Below are 27098 nucleotides of genomic sequence, written 5' to 3'. Positions count from 1 at the left end.
ATTGAAAAAAATCAGCAATCTACACACATGGGGTGTTATGTCATTATGGGGTATTATGTCATTATGGGGTATTATGTCATTATGGGTAGTATGTCATTATGGGGTAGTATGTCATTATGGGGTATTATGTCATTATGGGGTATTATGTCATTATGGGTAGTATGTCATTATGGGGTATTATGTCATTATGGGGTATTATGTCATTATGGGGTATTATGTCATTATGGGGTATTATGTCATTATGGGGTATAATGTCATTATGGGGTATTATGTCATTATGGGTAGTATGTCATTATGGGGTAGTATGTCATTATGGGGTATTATGTCATTATGGGGTATTATGTCATTATGGGGTATTATGTCATTATGGGGTATTATGTCATTATGGGGTATTATGTGTAGATTGATGAGGGGAAAAACAATTGAATAAAACGTAGAATAAGGCTGTAAAGTCAAGGGGTCTGAATACTTTCTGAAGGCACTGTATGATGCAGGTAGCTGATATTTTAACACATATCCAGGCGCTGTGAGTTCTAGCAGGTGACTGCAAGGTGACATTCAAGTCTGCCTGAAACACAGCCATTATTTCAGATGCACGTATGCATACATACACCCACAGATTGGTGGCATTAGACCTCTTAACCCTGGGCTCTGACCTTTGCTCCCTGAACCCACTGTCAGCACGAATGGAATCAACAGGTTGAGCAGCATGCCCTCTCGCCTCTCCTGATTGGTGAAGGGGGAGATCACATGGCTCAGGGGGAAGTCATCCTTCAAAGCCTGTCAATCAGGGAAGAGAGCAAGATAAATGTTTCATTATGACACACACACACACACACACACACACACACACACACACACACACACACACACACACACACACACACACACACACACACAGAGGTTAGTTCTTGGGCTGGGTAGTCTCACCTGTATCTGCAGAGCCACCAGGCGGACCACTGCTGTGCTGAAGGGTAGAGGGGGGGACAGATACGGGCTCAGGTGGAGCAGGGGCAGCCCATCAGCCACACTGGAGGGGCCTACTACCCCCATCACCTGAGAAACACACACACCAGGGCACGCACACACACACATGTAGAGAAACACACACACGCAAACAAGCAACATCATAGTTAGGTCACAGCACAGTGAGTATTTGAGGTGTGTGTGTGTGTGTGTGTGAGCACTCCTCACCAGGTTGACACAGACATTGATGAGGGAGCGGAGGTGAGGGAGGAAGGAGATGATTGGCTGACGCTGGAGAGTCAGACAGATACCTTCAATCAGACTACTGGCCGCCTCCCACTCCACCTGTCTCCTGTAGGACACACACGCACACGCAATCAGTATAAACACACACACACACACACACAGGCTCACTTGCGCACACACACACAAACAATCAGTATAAACACACACACACGCACAGACAGGCTCGCTCACACACACACACACACACACACACACACACAATCAGTATAAATACACACGCACACACAGGCTCACTCGCTCGCACACACACACATACACACGTTAATTAACTAATCACGCTCATCAACATACACAGCAGAGGAGACTGATGGGAGGAGCTATAGAAGAACGGAGTCAAACATTTGGTTTGATACGGTTCCAGCCATTACAATGAGCCCGTCCTCCTATAGCTCCTCACACCAGCCTCCACTGATGCACACATCCACTACAAACACCAACACACAACAAAATATCACACTATAATTTAGCATTTTGAAAACGTTTCGTTTGGACAGGCTATTAAATAGATAATCCCATCACTACTCAGCAGAGTTATCAATAACCAGGTCCTGGTTCTGATGACTCTCTGTATGGGCCTAAAGCAGCTCAGATTGACCATCACTACTCAGCAGAGTTATCAATAACCAGGTCCTGGTTCTGATGACTCTCTATGGGCCTAAAGCAGCTCATATTGACCATCACTACTCAGCAGAGTTATCAATAACCAGGTCCTGGTTCTGATGACTCTCTATGGGCCTAAAGCAGCTCATATTGACCATCACTACTCAGCAGAGTTATCAATAACCAGGTCCTGGTTCTGATGACTCTCTGTGTGGGCCTAAAGCAGCTCATATTGACCATCACTACTCAGCAGAGTTATCAATAACCAGGTCCAGGTTCTGATGACTCTCTATGTGGGCCTAAAGCAGCTCGTATTGACGGGTGACATTGCAGAGCTCACAGACACACACATAAGCAGACATGCCAAACTCAGCAGTAATGAGACTTTACAAACTACAACACACACAATCAAACTGTGAGCAGTCAGCAGCGGACACACAATCAAACTGTGAGCAGTCAGCAGCGGACACACAATCAAACTGTGAGCAGTCAGCAGCGGACACACAATCAAACACCCCAGTACGATACTTCACTGTAACACCACAGTACGGTACTTCACTCCACTGTAACACCACAGTACAGTACTTCAATGTAACACCACAGTACAGTACTTCAATGTAACACCACAGTACGGTACTTCACTCCACTGTAACACCACAGTACAGTACTTCAATGTAACACCACAGTACGGTACTTCATTGTAACACCACAGTATGGCACTTCACTCCACTGTAACACCACAGTACGGTACTTCACTCCACTGTAACACCGCAGTACGGCACTCCACTGTAACACCACAGTACGGCACTTCATTGTAACACCACAGTACGGCACTTCACTGTAACACCACAGTACGGTACTTCACTCCACTGTAACACCACAGTACGGCACTTCACTCCACTGTAACACCACAGTACGGCACTTCACTCCACTGTCACACCACAGTACGGCACTCCACTGTAACACCACAGTACGGCACTTCACTGTAACACCACAGTATGGCACTCCACTGTAACACCACAGTACGGTACTTCACTGTAACACCACAGTACGGCACTTCACTCCACTGTAACACCACAGTACGGCACTTCACTGTAACACCACAGTACGGCACTTCACTCCACTGTAACACCACAGTACGGCACTTCATTGTAACACCACAGTATGGCACTTCACTCCACTGTAACACCACAGTATGGCACTTCACTCCACTGTAACACCACAGTATGGCACTTCACTCCATTGTAACGCCACAGTACGGTACTTCACTCCATTGTAACAACACAGTACGGTACTTCACTCCACTGTAACACCACAGTACGGTACTTCACTCCACTGTAACACCACAGTACGGTACAGTTGCGAAGGAGCAAGGGTTAAAGGGCGCGCAGCGCGGCAACAGACCTGGAGCACAGAGCCTGTGGGCGAGCGCACCTGAGCGTAGGCATCTTGTGGATCTTGTTGAACATGCGGTCAAGCCGCTTCAGGATGAGGATGAGGGCGGGCCGCACGGCCTCGGACGACCAATCGGTGATGGGCAGCATCCCAGTGACGTAGCGCCGCAGGCCTCGGCTCTCCATGGTCAGGCTGTCGTAGGGGGCCAGCTTGAGGAGGGAGTGGGCGATCTCTGCCAATCTGGGGGAAAACACATTCCCACACACACAAACACACAAAATGATCAGACACAAAAACACACATGCAATCATATAGACATGCACAACCGCATGCACAGTCAGGGAATTACATACACACACATCGCACTCATCCACACACAAAAAGGCATACAGATTGTACACACACAACCGCACACGAACAATTCTAAACGTTTCTGCAAATCAGGTCCCTGTATGCATCCATACCATAGCTGAGTGAATAGTGATGTCATACCCGGTTAAAGTGTGTCTCATTCGTGGCCACTTTCACCCAGGTGGGTGCTGCACATTGGGCATTGAATGAGGATAGTTTCCACCTGGTTGAAACACTAGGCACTAAATCCAACCCTTCACCTCATGTGGGACTTGATGTCCAGCAGCTCTAAGGCGGTGACACGGGGTTCCCCGGCCACGTTCTGCAGGATCTTGAGGCGCGGGCCGCAGTGCTTGTAGAACTCAGTGCAGATGTTCAGGAGGGACTCCCGGGGCCGGCGAAACTCCTCACGGGCGATCCGCTCGTCCATCTCCTCGCGAGGCATCCCCTGGCCCTCCTCCAACAGGTGAAGGTTGTCCCTGATGCCGGACACAAGGCGACTGACATTGACACCAAGCAACACGAGTACACGACACAAACAAGCATCCATGAAACATGATCCTCTGAAACCAACTGTGGTGTAAACACATGGGACATCTTCTATTGTCTTTGGGGGTATTTTCTTCTGTTGTGATGATGACCTGTACATAGGTTTCTTTAGGATATCACTACGGCAACAGCATCCAGGGACAACAAACAATAGATTTATGTCTAACAGTTATGAAGAGAATTAGGAAAAGTAACAGAACAGTATGTTAATAACAGCCAAGTGGACAGTTTCTTTAAGAGACTTAAATGAATGTGAAATAAATCAATACTAAGTCCAAAATAACACCCTTTTCCCTATATAGTGCACTACAGCCCTATGGCTCTGGCCAAAGGTAGTGCATTACGGGTGCCATTTTGGACACAATCCGGCAGGTGTAAAGGCTACTCCACACCTGGTGTTGGGCCCTCCAGACATGGCGTGGTTGGCAGTCGTTGCACCTTTGTGTCCCTGATCACAGCGACTCAACTGGGGGGCAGTCATAGGCCTGAGAGGGGATAGGAGGGGTGGGGATGGGAGGGAGGGGAGGAAGATAGCAGAGAAAAAGGACAAATGTCACATTCAGTTAGGGCTTGGAACATACGTTAAGAAAGACATGATGGGCCATATCTGATTAACAGATGCACGGATGTGTGTGTGTGTGTGTGTGTGTCTGACCGTGTGAGGGTCTCTGAGCTGTAGAGCAGGGCCTGCAGGGAGGTGGCCAGGGCGGCGATGGCGGCGATCTCGTCCCGCGCTGCCGAGGCTGACTCCATGGTCATGGTGTTGCTCTTCAGTTTCTGGAGAAAACATGGCACCAGGGCCTCCAGCACCATCAGCATCTGTAGGCTGATACCGTGCACACACGCAACGCATAAACATAAACACGCACGGATAGGAGAGGGCGTTAGCATTTAGTAAGACTACTGTACAATGTTGATATACTGGTTTGGCGGTGAGTGATGTGAAACCACACCTCCTGAAAGACTCTGGGGCGTAGGCCACCACCGTCACACACAGCTTGATGGACTCACTGATGGAGAAGGCCAGGTCCTCACTACCATAGCAGAAGTCTGAAACAGAGGAAACCACTGGAATTCATGCTGTAGCACTTTCAGGACTTAAAATATACTATAGGAAGAACATGACCATTATCAGTCAAGTTCTATTGTTTAATATAACTAGGAGAATCCTGACAATGAGAAACTCCAGGCCTTAGTAAGAGTCTATTAACTAGGAGAATCCTGACAATGAGAAACTCCAGGCCTTAGTAAGAGTCTATTAACTAGGAGAATCCTGACAATGAGAAACTCCAGGCCTTAGTAAGAGTCTATTAACTAGGAGAATCCTGACAATGAGAAACTCCAGGCCTTAGTAAGAGTCTATTAACTAGGAGAATCCTGACAATGAGAAACTCCAGGCCTTAGTAAGAGTCTATTAACTAGGAGAATCCTGACAATGAGAAACTCCAGGCCTTAGTAAGAGTCTATTAACTAGGAGAATCCTGACAATGAGAAACTCCAGGCCTTAGTAAGAGTCCTGATCAGCTCACGCTGTCATTAAAACAACTCCTCTCTTAAAACAATGGGAATCCACGCCAGCAAAACGATGTGGGCTAGTCAAAGGTAGAACAGTATAGGGAAAATGGTCCTCTGTAGCTCAGTTGGGAGAGCATGGATGGTGGGTTCGAATCCTGGAACCATCTGTACGTACAACGTATGCATGACCGTAAGTCGTTTTGGATAGAAGCGTCTGATAAATGGCACACAGGATATTGAACAGGGTGCCATGTCAGACACAACGTCTAATGATATAATAGTCCTGAGTGATGGGACCCAGGGGGGTTGAGGTGGTGGTGTTACCCAGGGATCGTAGGGGTTTTTCAGCCTTGACCAGCTCCAGGGCATCCAGGGTATCACGCGTCTCTCCCTCCAGAGAGACCAGCAGGTCAAACAGGCACTGAGCAGACACCCCCTTAGACAGGCCTGTACTGGTGCAGGTCTGGGAGAGAGACAGTCACATGGTTAAACAACACACGCAGATGCAGATACGCTCATAAGGGGAGACCTAGTCAGTTGCACAACTGAAATGTGTCTTCCACATTTAACCCCTCTGAATCAGAGAGGTGCTTATGCAAACACACTTACTGTGAACTCCAGCAGTGGGGCCACGCTGGCAAACAGCTGGAGGATGAAGGGTTTACGGTGCAGGATGTAGAACTGTCTGACGCAGAACTCTATCCCCTGTCTCAGCAGCGGGTTACTCTCATAGTCAGCATAGGACTACAACACATTACAGTGGGTTACTCTCATAGTCAGCATAGGACTACAACACATTACAGTGGGTTACTGTCATAGTCAGCATAGGACTACAACACATTACAGTGGGTTACTGTCATAGTCAGCATAGAGGACTACAACACATTACAGTGGGTTACTCTCATAGTCAGCATAGGACTACAACACATTACAGTGGGTTACTGTCATAGTCAGCATAGGACTACAACACATTACAGTGGGTTACTGTCATAGTCAGAATAGGACTACAACACATTACAGTGGGTTACTGTCATAGTCAGCATAGGACTACAACACATTACAGTGGGTTACTGTCATAGTCAGCATAGGACTACAACACATTACAGTGGGTTACTGTCATAGTCAGCATAGGACTACAACACATTACAGTGGGTTACTGTCATAGTCAGCATAGGACTACAACACATTACAGTGGGTTACTCTCATAGTCAGCATAGGACTACAACACATTACAGTGGGTTACTGTCATAGTCAGCATAGGACTACAACACATTACAGTGGGTTACTGTCATAGTCAGCATAGGACTACAACACATTACAGTGGGTTACTGTCATAGTCAGCATAGGACTACAACACATTACAGTGGGTTACTGTCATAGTCAGCATAGAGGACTACAACACATTACAGTGGGTTACTCTCACAGTCAGCATAGGACTACAACACATTACAGTGGGTTACTGTCATAGTCAGCATAGGACTACAACACATTACAGTGGGTTACTGTCATAGTCAGCATAGGACTACAACACATTACAGTGGGTTACTGTCATAGTCAGCATAGGACTACAACACATTACAGTGGGTTACTGTCATAGTCAGCATAGGACTACAACACATTACAGTGGGTTACTGTCATAGTCAGCATAGGACTACAACACATTACAGTGGGTTACTGTCATAGTCAGCATAGAGGACTACAACACATTACAGTGGGTTACTGTCATAGTCAGCATAGGACTACAACACATTACAGTGGGTTACTCTCATAGTCAGCATAGGACTACAACACATTACAGTGGGTTACTCTCATAGTCAGCATAGGACTACAACACATTACAGTGGGTTACTGTCATAGTCAGCATAGGACTACAACACATTACAGTGGGTTACTCTCATAGTCAGCATAGAGGACTACAACACATTACAGTGGGTTACTGTCATAGTCAGCATAGAGGACTACAACACATTACAGTGGGTTACTGTCATAGTCAGCATAGAGGACTACAACACATTACAGTGGGTTACTGTCATAGTCAGCATAGAGGACTACAACACATTACAGTGGGTTACTCTCACAGTCAGCATAGGACTACAACACATTACAGTGGGTTACTGTCATAGTCAGCATAGGACTACAACACATTACAGTGGGTTACTGTCATAGTCAGCATAGGACTACAACACATTACAGTGGGTTACTGTCATAGTCAGCATAGGACTACAACACATTACAGTGGGTTACTGTCATAGTCAGCATAGGACTACAACACATTACAGTGGGTTACTGTCATAGTCAGCATAGGACTACAACACATTACAGTGGGTTACTGTCATAGTCAGCATAGGACTACAACACATTACAGTGGGTTACTGTCATAGTCAGCATAGAGGACTACAACACATTACAGTGGGTTACTGTCATAGTCAGCATAGGACTACAACACATTACAGTGGGTTACTGTCATAGTCAGCATAGGACTACAACACATTACAGTGGGTTACTGTCATAGTCAGCATAGGACTACAACACATTACAGTGGGTTACTGTCATAGTCAGCATAGAGGACTACAACACATTACAGTGGGTTACTGTCATAGTCAGCATAGAGGACTACAACACATTACAGTGGGTTACTCTCACAGTCAGCATAGGACTACAACACATTACAGTGGGTTACTGTCATAGTCAGCATAGGACTACAACACATTACAGTGGGTTACTGTCATAGTCAGCATAGGACTACAACACATTACAGTGGGTTACTGTCATAGTCAGCATAGGACTACAACACATTACAGTGGGTTACTGTCATAGTCAGCATAGGACTACAACACATTACAGTGGGTTACTGTCATAGTCAGCATAGGACTACAACACATTACAGTGGGTTACTGTCATAGTCAGCATAGGACTACAACACATTACAGTGGGTTACTGTCATAGTCAGCATAGGACTACAACACATTACAGTGGGTTACTGTCATAGTCAGCATAGGACTACAACACATTACAGTGGGTTACTGTCATAGTCAGCATAGGACTACAACACATTACAGTGGGTTACTGTCATAGTCAGCATAGGACTACAACACATTACAGTGGGTTACTGTCATAGTCAGCATAGGACTACAACACATTACAGTGGGTTACTGTCATAGTCAGCATAGAGGACTACAACACATTACAGTGGGTTACTGTCATAGTCAGCATAGGACTACAACACATTACAGTGGGTTACTGTCATAGTCAGCATAGGACTACAACACATTACAGTGGGTTACTGTCATAGTCAGCATAGGACTACAACACATTACAGTGGGTTACTGTCATAGTCAGCATAGAACTACAACACATTACAGGGAGTAATCATATGAGCTTGTAAGGATGCATTGTCATACTGCAACACCATGTTTAGGCCCAATTCAGAATGCATTGTGGGATTTGGTCTGTAATCTCTGTGGCCTCCTAGAGCTAGGTTGAAGCAGCATCTGGCACCAGCACTTATGTATTTGTATTTGAAATACTTATTTACTGTGTATTTAAGGATTTTCAAATAATGTGGCCGAATCAATGACTTCTATTGGAAGTATTCAAATCATTTGCTATAAATACTAGAGTTGATGTCCTGCCTTTCACACCATGGCAACCATGTGAATGTTTCTCTAATCACACAACTTGTTAGGAGGATTCTGTGTGGGCCCTTTCCGAGGCCAATGGAGGTAGAGGTCTCAATCAAATGTTATGTAGTAGAGTATATCAAAGCTTAGTAAGAAACATGGGCTATTATATCGGGTTCAATGCAATAAATGTTTGTCTGCTGAGTTGTCAGCAGCACAATTTCCCAGATCAAGACTAAATAAACCCAGCTGCATTTTGGGATTGACCTGCACTGCTCTCTGTGTAAGTCTTCCATGATGAAGCCCCGGTGAGTTCCATTGTCAACATATTGACCATGCGTTGCTAGTGGCTATAAACGTCTGCTCCCAAGCTTCAACTCAACTCTAACCTGACCCAGCCCAGCCTGTGTTTCTGTAAGTCAGCGCTATATTATGCAGTGAGACTGACTCACAGAAAGGGAATGCCTAGTCAGTTGCAAAACTGAATGCATTCGACCAATGTGTGTTCTGCATTTGACGCAACCCCTCTGAACCAGAGATGTGCGGGGGGCTGCCCTAATCGACGTCATCGGCGCCTGGGAAGCAGTTGTTGTTGGGCTCAAGAGCCGAACGGCACAATTTTCCACCTTGCCGGCTCGGGGATTCAAACCAGCGACCTTTCGGTTACTGTTCCAACGCTCTTATCCACAAGGCTACCTGCCGCCCGCCGCCCCCCTCACAATGACCACAGATTGTGAGACACATTTGGGCAGTGGTTGGCATGGTTCCAAGGTTGCATTGATATAAGCTCAGTTATGTGACTTCTTCCTGTAATGGTTGGGGTTAGGATTTAGGGAGGCTACATTTATCCTAGATCTCTAACCTTTAACCCCAGCAGGTGGATGAAGTAGCACCATGAAACTGATCTAAGATTAGTTCCACATTTTCAACCTCTAATAGAGAACAACAACCTGCTGGACCTGTAAACTGATCCTAGAACTGTACTACCTACCTGCAACATGGTGGGGAGGAGCCACTGGTATCCACTCAGGGAGAACAGGTGGTTGAAGTGAACGGCCGTGTTGATGGCAGTAGCCGTGTACTGCCTGAGGAGGGCGCTGTCCTCGGGGTGCAGCAGCAGGGCACCGTTGAACACGTTCAGGAAGAGCATGATCTCGTCCCCCCACGGGTACTCACTGGGCATGCCCAGAAACATCTCTTCTAGTAGTTTGATCCACAGGACTTTGTGGAGAGTGTCCAGGCCGAAGAGCTCCTTGCCTGGGGAGAGGATAGCACAATATGGGGCTAACTCACTATGGAAGCCCCTTTGAAATGAAGACTTTCATGCTTCCCAAGTGTTGGTAGACTTTTGTTTTGTGATCTGTGTTGTCTAGTTGGAAGATGCACCACAGATATACAATGTAGTACAGTACTTTACTCTATTACATCTTCATTTTAAAATGCAACTAATCTCAAGGGTTGGGGTCAATTCCTTTCCAATTCCAGTCAATTCAGAAAGTAAACCAAATTCAAATTCCAAGTTGTCCTCATTGAAAAGCATTGAAGAGAATTGGAATTGGAATTTCGGTGAACTTCCTGAACTGACCGGAATTAAAATGGTATTGACCCCAACTCTGATCATCTCTCTTTATTGTCTTGTTTGTTCACTCAGATACCATTCAAGATAGGGTCCACTCCAGTCTTACCCTGTGGCTCGCTGAAGAGAGAGAACTCTCCGTCGATGGCCGTGCGGGGGAAGGAGGGCAGGCGGAGCAGGTCTTCTTGGAGCATGGACACATGGGACTGTTTGTGGATGGCCGGCATGTTCTGGGTCAGGGAGATGAGGAATAGAACACGGCCCACCTCCTCCAGTTTACGGGAAAACACCTAGAGAGGGATAGGAAGGGGACACACTGAGTATGCACAAGAGGCTGAGACAGGACCCAGTAAAGATATGGACAGGCAAACAGAAGGTCACACTTTTCAAACGGTTAAAGCCACAGTTGGGAGGTTTTTAGTCATTTATACTGTGTGTACTCTTTGGTGATGTGCACAAATTGCAGAGCGTGGCTTTAACGGCGAGATTTAAACCTGAAACATAACACACCTGTTTCTGAATGAGTTCCTGTCCTTTCTCTGGCAGCATGTGGACCAGGTTGAGCTGGGGAGACACAGACCTCCTGAACGGATAGATGTCCCTCACAAAAGTCTGAAGTTGAGAAAGACAGTCAGAAAGCCCATTATGTAGTCACTGATAGAGAAGACATTCTCATGGTCATTCTAGACATCTAACCTCACAGTTCATAACACCGCTTGGAAATGGATGGGAATTCCAACCTTGGAATAGTGAATGAGGTTCCAGCGCTTGTCCATGAGGAAGTAGTGTGCCGACCGAGACTCGGGAATGTTGAAGAACTCCAAACACTCCTGTTAGGGAAGAGAGAGGCCAACGAATTGGGGATGACTTCAGTGTATCCCTGAGAATGTTCTGTCATCATCTGTAGAATGCAGATGAACTCTATGAGGAGAAGTTACCTTGAGCAAGGCTTCAAACTGAGTGTCTTCATGTACAGGCAGCTGGGTAGGAATGTCACACTCATTCTGCCCGTGCACTACCAGGGTCTTGGTTCCTGCAAGGATATACATGATTTACTATATTACCCACATGTAGCAGTCAACATTATAGTATAGAACACAGTCAAATGACTGGGCTCCCATTGGCATCCAGTGACCTTTACCTGGCAGGGATAACCTTCTGGTAACCTTTAAAATGGCCTTTACCTGGCATGGATGCAGTGACCAGCAGCTTGACCTCACACTGCTCCTTCTTCATGGTCTGTTTGAGGTCCTTGAAGAAGAGCCCCTCCACGTAGCCCACCACCTCCCACAGGAAGGTCAGCGTGGCCGAGATGGCATCCATACCCCACTCACACGGAGTACGCACAAAGTACATAATCAGCCCCACCTAGGGGGAGAGAGAGTGACAGACAGACATAAAGGTGAATAGGGTACAGACAGAGAGAGACAGACAGACAGACAGACAGACAGACAGACAGACAGACAGACAGACAGACAGACAGACAGACAGACAGACAGACATAAAGGTGAATAGGGTACAGACAGAGAGAGAGAGAGAGAGAGAGAGAGAGACAGAGAGAGAGAGAGACAGAGACAGGGAGAGAGAGAGAGAGAGAGAGAGAGAGAGAGAGAGAGAGAGAGAGAGACAGAGACAGGGAGAGAGAGAGAGAGAGAGAGAGAGAGAGAGAGAGAGAGAGAGAGCAGTCTTCATTAATCTTGTCATCGGATTGATCAATACTGCTACTGTCTGATATACATTGACTGATGTCTTGTCTCACCAGGTAGTTGAAGAGGATGTGAGAGGTCTGGGCTGGGAGGTCACCGATGTTCATCAACAGCTTCCTCAGCATGTACATCAGCTCGTCCTGATACACATAGAAACATGTGTCAGTTCAAACTCAACAGAAAAACACATTAACAACAGGAGGGGTTGTGTTCAGTGGGGGGAAAAAGCAGGTAACATTCCGGTCAACCTTCAACAACCTTCAACAACCTTAACCCAATACATGAAGAAGGTGATACAAACCGAAACGTCTGTGTACAACTTTTCCCCTGCCTGCTGTAAAAAGCATGAAAAAAAAACATGAAAAAAGAAACAGTAACTTTTAGAGTTCTGCCTCGTAATCTTTTTGTGTGGTTCCATCTGTCATTTTTGTATTTAGTACAGAGAAAATGTTTTGAAGACGTTTTGAAACAGGGAGGCAGTCTAGTAACAACAGATTTTGTCCATAACAACATAGATTGAGCAACATACTGAAGAGGGGCAGGATTCTATTGGTCCGATCATATGAGACTGCAGAGTATTTTGATGGACAACGGCTGCTCTACCTGTCGATTGCTAACGGTGAGCTTCTCCAGGAAGTGCCTGAGCACCAGGGCGGGGTCTTCGATCAGACAGTTCCACAGGATCTGCTGGGCCACTGCACTCACTGCAGGATCATGGTAAATGGATCATAAGAAAATGATCATGAGTTTTATCAGGACAGACCGAAACATTGCTTTTCTATTTTATTCAACAGCGTGTATTGTGATGAAAGGCAATGTGTTGTGTTACAGTGGACTCTAGAGTGGCCTTATGGGTATCTATGGAATGCATCTACAGGTTTCTGATCTCACCCTGTACAGAATGTATTCTATTCTCATCCTCTCCCCCTCTCCCTCCCTCTCTCTGCCTCTCTAGTACAGTACATGACAGTTTGTGTTGAGCGACACCACCCACCTGCCACACCGTCCTCTCGCACCTCCCCGTCCTCCATCAGGTGCACTATGGGTAAGACGGCGGCACAGATGCATGCTGGGAAGACGGCCTGGGGGGGCTGCAGCATGTGATGAGTGGGCGTGTGCTCCGTAGTGTTCTCCTCATCTAGTAGACAAGAACAACCCATGAATCACTACCACCTTATTCTACTGTAGTTAGGAAGGTGTATTACTGTAGTTTGGAAGGTGTTCTACTGTAGTTAGGAGGGTGTTCTACTGTAGGTAGGAAGGTGTTCTACTGTAGTTAGGAAGGTGTTCTACTGTAGTTAGGAAGGTGTTCTACTGTAGTTAGGAAGGTGTTATACTGTAGTTAGGAAGGTGTTCTACTGTAGTTAGGAAGGTGTTCTACTGTAGGTAGGAAGGTGTTCTACTGTAGTTAGGAAGGTGTTATACTGTAGTTAGGAAGGTGTTATGCTGTAGTTAGGAAGGTGTTCTACTGTAGTTTGGAAGGTGTTATACTGTAGTTTGGAAGGTGTTCTACTGTAGTTAGGAGGGTGTTCTACTGTAGTTAGGAAGGTGTTCTACTGTAGTTAGGAAGGTGTTCTACTGTAGTTAGGAAGGTGTTATGCTGTAGTTAGGAAGGTGTTCTACTGTAGTTTGGAAGGTGTTATACTGTAGTTTGGAAAGTGTTCTACTGTAGTTAGGAAGGTGTTATGCTGTAGTTAGGAAGGTGTTCTACTGTAGTTTGGAAGGTGTTATACTGTAGTTAGGAAGGTGTTCTGCTGTAGTTAGGAGGGTGTTCTACTGTAGTTAGGAAGGTGTTCTACTGTAGTTAGGAAGGTGTTCTACTGTAGTTAGGAAGGTGTTCTACTGTAGTTAGGAGGGTGTTCTACTGTAGTTAGGAAGGTGTTCTACTGTAGTTAGGAAGGTGTTCTACTGTAGTTAGGAAGGTGTTCTACTGTAGTTAGGAGGGTGTCCTACTGTAGTTAGGAAGGTGTCCTACTGTAGTTAGGACGGTGTTCTACTGTAGTTAGGAAGGTGTTCTACTGTAGTTAGCAAGGTGTTATACTGTAGTTAGGAAGGTGTTCTACTGTAGTTAGGAAGGTGTTCTACTGTAGTTAGGAAGGTGTTATACTGTAGTTAGGAAGGTGTTCTACTGTAGTTAGGAAGGTGTTATGCTGTAGTTAGGAAGGTGTTCTACTGTAGTTAGGAAGGTGTTATGCTGTAGTTAGGAAGGTGTTCTACTGTAGTTAGGAAGGTGTTCTACTGTAGTTAGGAAGGTGTTCTACTGTAGTTAGGAAGGTGTTATGCTATAGTTAGGAAGGTGTTCTACTGTAGTTAGGAAGGTGTTCTACTGTAGTTAGGAAGGTGTTATGCTGTAGTTAGGAAGGTGTTCTACTGTAGTTAGGAAGGTGTTATGCTGTAGTTAGGAAGGTGTTCTACTGTAGTTAGGAAGGTGTTCTACTGTAGTTAGGAAGGTGTTATACTGTAGTTAGGAAGGTGTTATACTGTAGTTAGGAAGGTGTCCTACTGTAGTTAGGAAGGTTACCATATGTACAAGCTCTGTGTCAAGGCATGATTTTATCATGGTGCTTTTATCAGATATTATCAGGTGAGGATGTGCTTTCCTATTCCTCCCCATGTGACTTGAATCTGACCACCATTCAAAATACCATTCTGACACCTATACTAGCATGCCACTTAGAATGAAGCAATGTACTAGCCAAGCATTCTATGTGGGATCCTAATATGGATACTGGAACATGACCCCTACAAGTGAGTGGGCAGGTGTGTGGTTGCCACGGTAACACAGTCTTACCCTCGGCGCTGACCACGGAGCGGACTGACCACACGGAGCCGCGGCGGAAGGAGTAGTTCCTGTGAGAGTTACTGGAGGTGCAGGACGGAGTGACGGACATGCGGCGAGACGCCAGATTGACCTCTTCTTCTGCTGGCGGGGAGGAGAGGGTTCAGAGTCAGTCACAACATGAAACTACCAGTTGCTGGCTGACTGACTGCATTGTTCAAGGTGTTTTACCCTGTAGTTGTGGACTCGAAGGTAGGGTTGTTATCTGGTGTGTGGGCAACAGTATAAGCTTGTTGTTTTTGTTATTTTTGAAGAGGGCTGAAGCACTCAGAAAACCTAAATAGATAGGTTTCTAGGTTTATTGTTAGATGTTCAGTTAAGTTTGTGCTTCTCCAAATTACGTCAGAATCAGTGGTTTCCTGAATGGGACGGGAGCTGTATCACTTGAATTAACACCTCAAATCAATAACAAATATTTAGAAAATGAAGAAAGAGAGATGTCTCCAGCACTCCACGGTGGTCCCACCCACCTTCCTCCTCCTGCTCGGGTGGGGGGCTGCAGGTGGGTTCGTAGCAGGCCTCCTGGGCCACGGGGATGGCTGTGATGATGCTGGCTTCGCGCCCAAGACGCCGCTTCTCCTCCTCCTGCTGCAGGTTTTTCAGGATGTGCTCTGCACGCTGGTGGGAGCGCGACACAGCCCGCGCCGAGAAAGATTTCTGTAAGAGGTGGTGTGTGTGTGTGTGTATATAAGTGTGGAAAAGGGTGTGGGTGTGTGTGGAGGGTGGACGTGGGGGAGGATGTGTGTGTGTGTGTGTGTGTGTGTGTGAGTGTGTGAGGTGTGTGTGTGTGTGTGTGTGTGTGTGTGTGTGTGTGTGTGTGTGTGTGTGTGTGTGTGTGTGTGTGTGTGTGTGTGTGTGTGTGTGTGGAAAAGGGTGTGGGTGTGTGTGGAGGGTGGACGTGGTGGAGGATGTGTGTGTGTGTGTGTGTGTGAGTGTGTGAGGTGTGTGTGTGTGTGTGTGTGTGTGTGTGTGTGTGTGTGTGTGTGTGTATATAAGTGTGGAAAAGGGTGTGGGTGTGTGTGGAGGGTGGACGTGGGGGAGGATGTGTGTGTGTGTGTGTGTGTGTGAGAGTGTGTGAGGTGTGTGTGTGTGTGTGTGTGTGTGTGTGTGTGTGTGTGTATATATAAGTGTGGAAAAGGGTGTGGGTGTGTGTGGAGGGTGGACGTGGGGGAGGATGTGTGTGTGTGTGTGTGTGTGGTGGGGGAGAGAAAGGACAAACAGAGACACAGAGGCTCAGGGAAGGGGACTGTGGGATAGGCTCATTCTCAGGGGGGTCCTGTTTATAGTACAATTACAATACTGACATCTGGTGAACATTTGGTAATGTAAACTATCTGTCTCCTCCCGACAGTTATATATGGATGACACATGCCGTTATATTCTCCTGATAAGACTGGAAACATTATTAGGGTTTATTATGTTTGTAGATTAGGGTTGTAACTTTCCCAAATTGTACATTTCCGGAATCATGAGGATAAACCCGGAATCCTGGGGATTTGGGGGAAGTTAACTACATTTTGCAACCCTAGATCAACTACACCTTGGACAGGGATCAATTATTTACCATTGTAAATAGTTGTCGGTAAAACGTACTATATGCAAATCCATCAGGAGAGTATATCCAGTGCAAAAGCTCATTTGAGCATTCTAACACCAACAGAGATATCACAGTGGATGTTTGATAGAGTGACGTGAAAATGTTGACGTTTGAACAATTACAAAATGGTCGTCATTGGCCATGCATAGTATATACATGCAAAATGACCAATGCATGCAGCTTTCCCAAAAGAAGCCCGAGCATTACAGTACAGAAAACGTGGAGTGGCTTGTATAAGATGCATGTATCCAGAATGGCCCGTACGAGGCCCCCTAGTATAGCACCTCCCCCTAGGTCTTAATGTTTGTGGGGAGTCAGACAACCCAGCAGGCAAAACTGGTTGCAATGACGTCGTTATGACGTCTTTTAATGACGTCATGCATGGTCCGGTTGTATACTGGTTGTATAATGGACATTGTGTTAAACTTATCTGACCAGATAACAATCCAAATATAACGTCTTTCCAATGACGCATTCATTTGGTCATTAAAAATACGTTTTTACCTGCTTGTAACAGAGATCAGTTGGTTGTAATCTGGTTATATGATGTCTTCTCAACCAGAAAACCAATTTACAACGAGAACATGACATTATTAAGACCCCATGTGCCAAACTTTTGCCCACTGGAAATGGACAGACATCTCTTTGAATTTTATCTCATTCAGTCATCAAAAGATGAACTCAGTTTCCCATGATGCACCCAAACAAGCATCCGTACATAAATTACAACTTACTATGGAATAGATTGATTGAATAAATGTGGGGAACTAAAAACAAAGACAATTGATAGATTGATAAATAACAGACAGACTATAGGACTATTGTACTCAGACAGTACAATGACCAGTCTTGAGCTGATCTAGTATTGAATGACAAGTGATCTGAATACATAGTTTTTGGGTTTTCATGCTAGACAACAAAAAAAAGCATAGCAACACAAAGAAATTAACCCCCAAAAAAGTGTCATGGCCGACTATCAATTTAGTAGCATAATATTGTACTGTTTATCAGTCCTCTAAAGCTTATTTCCTAGTGCCATAGCGAACACAAGGAATAAATACACTGGGATAACAGTACCAAGTGTTACCATAACAGTTGTAGCATAATGGGTCCGTTGTAGCATTAGTAAGGTTAGTAAAAAATATGCAACTCCACAACCCAATTCAATTAGCAGCGTTATGTCCATGTAATTCAATATACATGCACCAATAACGTACACCACAACAGACTTAAAATGTCAGACAAATGTGTACTTTGGTTTATAGTAAACATTGGTCAACCACTAGGCTCATTGTAAATTCTGTAAGTATCTGCTGATTGGACAGTAATCCAGGCAGCAGGGGCGGGACTTACAGAGTTGTCCTCGTTGATTGGGTCTTGGACACTGCCAGTGTTGGAAGGTACCCAGGGCGGGTCAAACATGGGCACACAGGGCATGCCCAGGATAGGTGAGGGCAGGGTGAAGTTGATGCTGGGCGGAGGGATCTAAAATATAGAGAATTATGTAGATTAGTTCATGAGAAAATAATTCAACAAAGCAAGAGACTTAACAAGAGGCCTACACTTTAGAGTCAATATCATTTATGTAAATAATGAAAAGCCACAGGACTCAGAATAGAACCTTGGGGGATACCCGTTGTCAACTCCTCATTTTGACTAACAGTTGTTTTAGTAGAGGCTACGGTTCTACTGCACCTTGAAGATCTGCTGGGCACCCTCCTCCATGCGCGGCCACACCTGGTAGCGGAAGCGCCACAGCGTGTAGAACTTGAAAACCGAGTTGATGCGCTGGCTCGCCTCAGCGTGCTGGAACTCAGCCATCATCATCTCTGTCACCGCGTCAGGCACCTTCACCGCACACAGCAAGAACATGGCAGCTGGGGAGTGGTGAGAGGACGGGGGTTAGAGAGAGAGAGGTAAAGTGAGGTGGGGTGAGAGAGAAAGTGGGGATGGACAGAGATATACAGCGTGAGAGAGAGAGAGAGAGGGAGACAGAGCGAGAGGGAAAAAGAGAGGGAAAAAAAGAGAGAAAGACAAAGAGAGAAAAGGAGTAGAGACAGAAAGATATGGTGACAAAAAATCTATACTACATTTTAAACTCTTCCATTTATCTTTAGACTGGAGGCAAAGCACTGGGCACAGATTCAGAGTTTGGAGTGGAGCCCAGAATATCTCACCAGAATAGGCTTGGAATAACTCTAGTTACTGACATTAAAAGAGAAATTGTTCAAACAGAAACCCTGCTATCCATGACAGTTATCCACAGTGCTCTGTAGTCACCAGCAGCGGCAGCCATATGCTCGTCCACACTCAGCAGGAGCTCCCAGGCTGCAGGCTGGACGTCTGCGTACATGTCCTCTGTCAGGATGGGCGCCGCCTTGATCAGCAGTGACAGAGGAGCTGGGGACAGGCTCAACACCTGAGGGGAGAGGCCACAGCAAGCAAGGGTTAGCATTAGCATGCTAGTGGAGATCTGATAGCATTGCTAGTGTGGGCATATAGCTTGTATAGCATGCTAGGGACAGAGGGGCCAGGGACAGGCTCATCACCTGAAGGGAAAGGCCATAGACCACAGACAGCCAGGGTTAGCATTAGCATGCTAGTAGATATACCATTGCTGCTGTAGGCCTATAGCTTGTATTATTATGGTATTGCATGGTGCTGCAATATACTTGAGTTGGCTGAGAGGGCTGTAGCGAGTTAGCATGCTACTTCAGTAATAGAATTAGAGATTATGTATTTGAGTGGGTAGAAGCGTGTGGGCGTGGGGTGAGGACATCTTGGCATGAGGTTGGCATCTTGCTCTAGATAAACAAGCACGTGGCGACACAGTGGCATCTGTTGACACGCTGCTTCAGACAGATGGACGCACAGACAGACAGACAGACAGGCTGGCGGACAGACATAAAGGCTAACGGACAGATAGACAGAGAAGACAAGCTGACGGACAGACAGACAGGCTGACGGACAGAGACACACACAGGCTGACGGACGGATAGACAGACTACCAGACAGACGGATGGACAGACAGACACTCTGGCACATGCTATGGCTACCAGGGCATGTGTTGGCATGAGGGCTGTAGGTGGGCACCTGGTTGCGGATGTACTTGAGCATGCCCGTGTCCTTCTTGCCCTCGGTGTTGGAGTCTTTGGGGCGTCTCTTCATGGACGGGGTCCTCAGACTTGACTTGTCTGACCACTGGAGACACAAAGAGAGGAAGACATTGGAAAATACAAGTCACTTCAGTTACAGTATCATCAAACCACTCCACATTACATCACTTCAATACATGTGCTGCTGCCATGTTGTGTTGCTACCATGTTGTTGTGTTGTCATGTGTTGCTGCCATGCTAATGTCTTGTAGGTCTCTCTATGTAGTGTTGTGGTGTCTCTCTTGTCGTGATGTGTGTTTTGACCTATATTTTATTAGTATTTTTAATCCCAGGCCCTCGTCCCCGCAGGAGGCTTTTTGCCTTCTGGTAGGCCGTCATTGTAAATAAGAATGTGTTCTTAACTGACTTGCCTAGTTAGAAAAAAATACAAATAAACATTCCAACATTACATCACTTCAATACATTTAAATTCACACCCCTCCATATCATATCACTTCAATACATTTAAATTCACACCCCTCCATATCATATCACATCACTTCAATGCATTTCAGTCCACTCCTCTCTGCGCCCACCTCCTTGTTTTTCTTGGACCGGCTACTGATGTTCCCTGCACTGTCTTCTCTCAGGCTGTCCACTGTCTCCCCGTAGAGCAGCTTGATGGCACGCACCAGGCGGGCACAGGAGCGGCTGTGGTGCTGGTAGCAGCGTGGGTGGCAGAACTCCACGTGGGTACAGATGAAACTCTGCTGGTTGCACAGCAGAATCATGATCTACAGAGGAAGACAACAGAGGGAACAACAGTTATACAGGTGAATGGGCTTGATGAGGACAATGTGCTAGCTTTATAGCATGTGTGGTCAGGTGAATGGGCTTGATGAGGGCAATGTGCTAGCTTTATAGCATGTGTGGTCAGGTGAATGGGCTTGATGAGGGCAATGTGCTAGCTTTAAAACAAGTGTATACAGGTGAATGGGGTCGATGAGGGCAATGTGCTAGCTTTATAGCATGTGTATACAGGTGAATGGGCTTGATGAGGGCAATGTGCTAGCTTTATAGCATGTGTATACAGGTGAATGGGGTTGATGAGGACAATGTGCTAGCTTTATAGCATGTGTATACAGGTGAATGGGGTTGATGAGGACAATGTGCTAGCTTTATAGCATGTGTATACAGGTGAATGGGGTTGATGAGGACAATGTGCTAGCTTTATAGCATGTGTATACAGGTGAATGGGCTTGATGAGGACAATGTGCTAGCTTTATAGCATGTGTATACAGGTGAATGGGGTCGATGAGGGCAATGTGCTAGCTTTATAGCATGTGTATACAGGTGAATGGGCTTGATTAGGGCAATGTGCTACCTTTATAGTGTGTGTATGCAGGTGAATGGGCTTGATGAGGGCAATGTGCTAGCTTTATAGCATGTGTATACAGGTGAATGGGCTTGATGAGGGCAATGTGCTAGCTTTATAGCATGTGTATACAGGTGAATGGGCTTGATGAGGGCAATGTGCTAGCTTTATAGCGTGTGTATGCAGGTGAATGGGCTTGATGAGGGCAATGTGCTAGCTTTATAGCGTGTGTATGCAGGTGGATGGGGTTGATGAGGACAATGTGCTAGCTTTATAGCGTGTGTATACAGGTGAATGCACTGTACAGGTCATAAACAAGTATGCTAAGTTGAATGCACACACGTAGGTACGCACGTAAAAGTATGCACACACATGCACACACCCAGCACCTACATGTAGCCAGGACATGTTACGGTGGTAGTTGTCCTCTGCTCCGCCGGTGCCTCCTGAACCCTCCGGCTCAATACTGGGTTCACTGGTGCTCCATGGACTTCCTGTCATGTCACAACACACAACAATACTGTATCAGTTTACTTCATTGACTCTCCTCGTGGAAATCAGTTATTTTGCATCTCCCATCAAACAAACAACATTCGTCATTGAGTTAACTACTCAAAGGGGACAGATGACAATGAATGCTATACATCACATGTTGATACAGAGTTGTTGAATGACAGGTGACTACTATGACTGAGTAGTAGGCAAATAGGGCTCCATAGGGCTCTGGCCAAATGTAGTGCACTATATCGGGTTTAGGGTGCCTACATCTGTGATTAGAATAGATCAGATGATCTATTAGTTTAGATCTATGTATGGAAGTTGTCACCAGATCAGATCTTATTCACCCACCTAATGGTCAAGGTTGGGATATGGGGTTGGGATTCTGAGATGTTGTTACCTATGTCAGTGACAGTGTCCCTGCTCTGGGACAGCAGTCCCTCCTCGTTCTCTGACTCTGAGTCTTGGCGGGACATCTTGGTGCTCTTCAGGCTGCCGGCCCGGCGGATGGAGGACAGAGAGCCCCCCTTCTTCACCCTGAAACTCCTGGCCCCCTTGATCTGCAGCAGGCGAGAGCCCCCGGCACGACTCTTCCTGATGGGAGCTGGACGGGCAGAATTAAAAAGGTTAGTCTGCAATCTCACTGGGTTTATGAAGTCCCATACACCCATACACTGGGTTTATGAAGTCCTATACTTCCCATACACTGGGTTTATGAAGTCCTATACTTCCCATACACTGGGTTTATGAAGTCCTATACTATCCATACACTGGGTTTATGAAGTCCTATACTTCCCATACACTGGGTTTATGAAGTCCTATACTATCCATACACTGGGTTTATGAAGTCCTATACTATCCATACACTGGGTTTATGAAGTCCATACTTCCCATACACTGGGTTTATGAAGTCCATACTTCCCATACACTGGGTTTATGAAGTCCTATACTATCCATACACTGGGTTTATGAAGTCCTATACTATCCATACACTGGGTTTATGAAGTCCTATACTATCCATACACTGGGTTTATGAAGTCCTATACTATCCATACACTAGGTTTATGAAGTCCTATACTTCCCATACACTGGGTTTATGAAGTCCTATACTATCCATACACTGGGTTTATGAAGTCCTATACTTCCCATACACTGGGTTTATGAAGTCCTATACTTCCCATACACTGGGTTTATGAAGTCCTATACTATCCATACACTGGGTTTATGAAGTCCTATACTTCCCATACACTGGGTTTATGAAGTCCATACTTCCCATACACTGGGTTTATGAAGTCCTATACTATCCATACACTGGGTTTATGAAGTCCTATACTATCCATACACTGGGTTTATGAAGTCCTATACTATCCATACACTGGGTTTATGAAGTCCTATACTATCCATACACTGGGTTTATGAAGTCCATACTTCCCATTCACTGGGTTTATGAAGTCCTATACTATCCATACACTGGGTTTGTGAAGTCCCATACTTCCCATACACTGGGTTTATGAAGTCCTATACTATCCATACACTGGGTTTATGAAGTCCCATACTTCCCATACACTGGGTTTATGAAGTCCTATACTATCCATACACTGGGTTTATGAAGTCCTATACTTCCCATACACTGGGTTTATGAAGTCCTATACTATCCATACACTGGGTTTATGAAGTCCTATACTATCCATACACTGGGTTTATGAAGTCCTATACTTCCCATACACTGGGTTTATGAAGTCCTATACTATCCATACACTGGGTTTATGAAGTCCTATACTTCCCATACACTGGGTTTATGAAGTCCTATACTATCCATACACTGGGTTTATGAAGTCCTATACTTCCCATACACTGGGTTTATGAAGTCCCATACTTCCCATACACTGGGTTTATGAAGTCCTATACTTCCCATACACTGGGTTTAAAACATCTTGGTAACACTTTACACAAGGCACACACATACAGGGCCGGATTACCGAACAGACACGTAGGGCATGTGCCCTGGGGCCACCAACCTCCATGGGGCACACAACCCATTTTGGGGGGTTTGGGGGAGGTTGTGGGCCCCCCAGATAGCATATGATCACAAAATGTGCAGAATTGCAGGAAATTAGCTAACAGATAGAAACAAATTCTCATAACAAAATATGTAGAATAGCATTATAAAACACATTTGTGTTGTAGGAAGTTTGCTGTTTTCCCCCCCAAAAATACCCACACCCAATTTATTTTTTTTACTATAACCAAAAACATTATTCTTTATAGCTTTTGAAGTTTTATAATGAAATGTTTCTTAACAAGAAAATATGGCGGTTTTTTCAATTTCCTGAAAAGTTTCTGTTTTAGAGATTTTCATCTGACAGGCCAATTTAGCAGAACTCAATTACCCAGAGGCTCCTGGGACTTCTTGTCGTCGCAGGCCGTGTCAGACTTGAGTGTGTGGCTGCTGCTGTTCAAAGAGTCATGGCCGTCCTCGTCGTCTAGGATACCGGCAAAGCTGATCTTCCTCTCATAACGGTGGTGACTCAGCTCAGGGTCCAGCCTCAATCGACAGCTCTCCAAATCCTACAAACACACACAACGCAGACATATACACACGGACAGACACACACGCGCACACATGGACACACACACATGAACAGACATATGCGAACAGACAGACACACAAATATGCGCGAACACACACACACACACCAATTGATTTATAGGGATATGATTGCATTAGAGTAGTGAGTAAGTGTCAAGTAAGTGAAGTTCTCCTACTGACCACTTGGGGCTCTGTGCGTGGCCGGGGGAGGCAGGGGAATGTCTCTCTGAGGAAGGTGGTGATCTCCAGCAGTAACTGGCAGGCGGCCATCTTGAGAGCGAAAGGACAGCCGCATTTTGTTGGGTTGACTGTATCTGGGGACGGATATTTTGGGTCAAAATTTGGCTTAACCCATAAGAGTCGAAGAGAGGGGGTGTTCTACTAAGCCTTATGGAATTGTTTTTTTGAAGGTCATACCAAGGATATAAGACCCTTTGAAGTATAACAAATATATATAAAACAATTATTTGATGAACGTTTTTACTTGGCCTTACTGCTATTAGCCCATACAAAAGCATTGAATAACAGATTCACTACATGGAACAACAGATAGTCCCCCCGAAATATCAAAAGGAAGCTGGTTCTGAAGTGTCTGTCCTCTATCTGAACATTGTTTTGGCACTAAACAGTCTCCATATACACTATACCTCCATTAATATCTTCAACTGGTATCAGGGGACCTTCAGACAAGTCTTGTGAGGGCGGTGGGGTCCTAGAGCAAAACAACTGCCATAATCGTATTATTTCCACAGAGGGGTCATAGTGTGTTTGACCAAGCTGTTGGGATGCTACAGACAGAAGATGGCAGATCGGCTATACCGACTTCAGACGAGTCCAAAGCAGCTTGTGGGTGTCATAGAGCAAAACTGAGAACACCATCTTGTTCGTGAGAGCCTCGTCTTTCCAAACCGTTTGGACGCTATAGACGATTTTGTGAGAAGATACATTTTCGGAATGCCTCATGGTCTGACAAACAACACTCTAGCTCTGTCAGCTTTCACGGCAGATGTGGAAGTGAGTGGACAAAAACACATATCGCTAGCTTAAAATGACATGTTTCTATGGGGATTTGCGTATTATGCTAATTTAAAGGGATAGTTTACTAAAAATACAGATTAACAAGATTCTTCTGTGAACCATATTTCCCTTTAAGGTGACATTTTCCTTTTCTATGGCTTACTGTCGTCTAAGTAGTCCTCCTCCTCGTCCTCCTTTCTCAATCTTCGCTTGGTCTCCTCGTCGTAGATAAAACCCAGGATGTTGGCAGGACTCTCGCTGTCTGAGTGGCACAGCTCACTGAGACGCGTACCAATGGCCTGGGAGAGGAAGGCCAGAGACAGGCACACACACACACACACACTATTAGCGCCTGTCTTCATACACAATCTCGGTCAGTAGAATCATTTGATAGTTGCTCATCCCATCAGAGAGTCACTCACATCTCCCCATTGACAGAAGTGCTTGGCTGCATTCCACTGGAGCTTCTGGTTCCTCTTGTTTCCCACCACGGGCGATCGTCCCCGAGACAGACCCCGCTTGGTGATGTTCACGTGGTGACCCTTCATCCACTCGGGCCAGTTGCCACGGTTACAACGGTGGACGAAGCGGGCGCACTCCAGGAACAAGGAGGCTCTGGCAACCACGGGAGCTTCCTGTCGGACACCAGGAAGTACAGTAATGTCCTGTCAGATCACTGAAAGCTTACTTCAATCAATCCCATATTGCAATATTTACACATTTTTCCCTGTCAAATAACATTCCAGAACGGTTGTCTAGTAAAAAAGGCTTATTACTACCTGGTAGACTCCCATCACAGGAGTATACAGCAGTGGATTGATCATTGATTCATTGAATAAGATGTGCTAGTATTGGAACAGATGAAATATGTGGAAAGTCTGAGGAATCCAGAGGACAGGATTGAAAACCACTGAATTAAACAAAGACAATGTGTAAACATTCACATGAGCGGTTTGATTTAACTCCAGCCTGAGACCACTGTATAACTGACCAGGTCGAGCGCAGCGGCCAGGATGGATGCGTCAGGGATGGTGCCTGGCTCGCAGCAGTTCAACAGGAACTGGAAGCGTTTCATGCCCTGGCGGATGGCGGTCAGGTTCACCACGTTCTTGTTCTTCATGGCCTCCTGGCTGGCTGCCAGGCGCTCCTGGAACCCCTGGGGCCCTGGAGGAGGAGGAAGGGAGCGGGAGAGAGAGGGGGAGGGGAGATGAGAGAAAGAGAAAGAGAGGAGGGGAGAGGGAGGGAGAACAGCGATAGATAGAGAGAGAGGGAGGAGGGAGCGGAGGAAAAGGGGAAGGAGGAGGGGAGGGATAGGAGGATAGGAGGAGAAGAGAGAGAGAGAGCAAGAGGAAGGGGAAGGGAGGAAGTGATGGGGGAGAACAGAGAGACAGAGAGAGAAACAGCAGTAACAGAAAGAAAAGAGGTGAGTAGAGCAGACTAGGGCCATCTGGGGCCTGGACCTCTATTCTACAGCATAACTAGAGCCTGGAGGTTTTTCTGACC

The 27098-nt window shown here is 45.8% G+C and overlaps 1 protein-coding gene across 1 annotated transcript in view; it reads right to left on the bottom strand.

Moving 5' to 3' along the window:
- LOC110514120 (protein unc-80 homolog) overlaps window positions 1-27098 on the bottom strand; it is a 95699-nt gene that overhangs the window by 29245 nt on the left and 39356 nt on the right. The window contains exons 22-54 of the mRNA XM_036951795.1: window positions 26587-26759; window positions 26018-26230; window positions 25759-25894; window positions 24759-24892; window positions 24379-24556; window positions 22389-22592; window positions 21884-21984; window positions 20712-20909; window positions 20114-20221; window positions 19301-19439; window positions 18716-18897; window positions 18374-18505; window positions 15894-16080; window positions 15376-15507; window positions 13579-13722; window positions 13188-13288; window positions 12638-12724; window positions 12063-12246; window positions 11817-11911; window positions 11619-11708; window positions 11389-11490; window positions 10988-11168; window positions 10294-10559; window positions 6292-6426; window positions 6007-6145; window positions 5121-5217; window positions 4823-4993; window positions 4560-4652; window positions 3879-4118; window positions 3307-3507; window positions 1195-1318; window positions 931-1056; window positions 657-780 (exon numbers count right to left, since the gene is read on the bottom strand). Coding sequence (XP_036807690.1) covers window positions 657-780; window positions 931-1056; window positions 1195-1318; window positions 3307-3507; window positions 3879-4118; window positions 4560-4652; window positions 4823-4993; window positions 5121-5217; window positions 6007-6145; window positions 6292-6426; window positions 10294-10559; window positions 10988-11168; window positions 11389-11490; window positions 11619-11708; window positions 11817-11911; window positions 12063-12246; window positions 12638-12724; window positions 13188-13288; window positions 13579-13722; window positions 15376-15507; window positions 15894-16080; window positions 18374-18505; window positions 18716-18897; window positions 19301-19439; window positions 20114-20221; window positions 20712-20909; window positions 21884-21984; window positions 22389-22592; window positions 24379-24556; window positions 24759-24892; window positions 25759-25894; window positions 26018-26230; window positions 26587-26759 — 4917 coding nt within the window. The remainder of the gene's footprint in view (window positions 1-656; window positions 781-930; window positions 1057-1194; window positions 1319-3306; window positions 3508-3878; window positions 4119-4559; window positions 4653-4822; window positions 4994-5120; window positions 5218-6006; window positions 6146-6291; window positions 6427-10293; window positions 10560-10987; window positions 11169-11388; window positions 11491-11618; window positions 11709-11816; window positions 11912-12062; window positions 12247-12637; window positions 12725-13187; window positions 13289-13578; window positions 13723-15375; window positions 15508-15893; window positions 16081-18373; window positions 18506-18715; window positions 18898-19300; window positions 19440-20113; window positions 20222-20711; window positions 20910-21883; window positions 21985-22388; window positions 22593-24378; window positions 24557-24758; window positions 24893-25758; window positions 25895-26017; window positions 26231-26586; window positions 26760-27098) is intronic.

This window comes from Oncorhynchus mykiss, chromosome 18 (assembly GCF_013265735.2).
Source record: "Oncorhynchus mykiss isolate Arlee chromosome 18, USDA_OmykA_1.1, whole genome shotgun sequence".
Taxonomy (NCBI): Eukaryota; Metazoa; Chordata; class Actinopteri; order Salmoniformes; family Salmonidae; genus Oncorhynchus; species Oncorhynchus mykiss.
The sequence above is the reverse complement of the archived record's forward strand: the minus strand, read 5'-3'. Positions and strand labels throughout refer to the sequence as shown.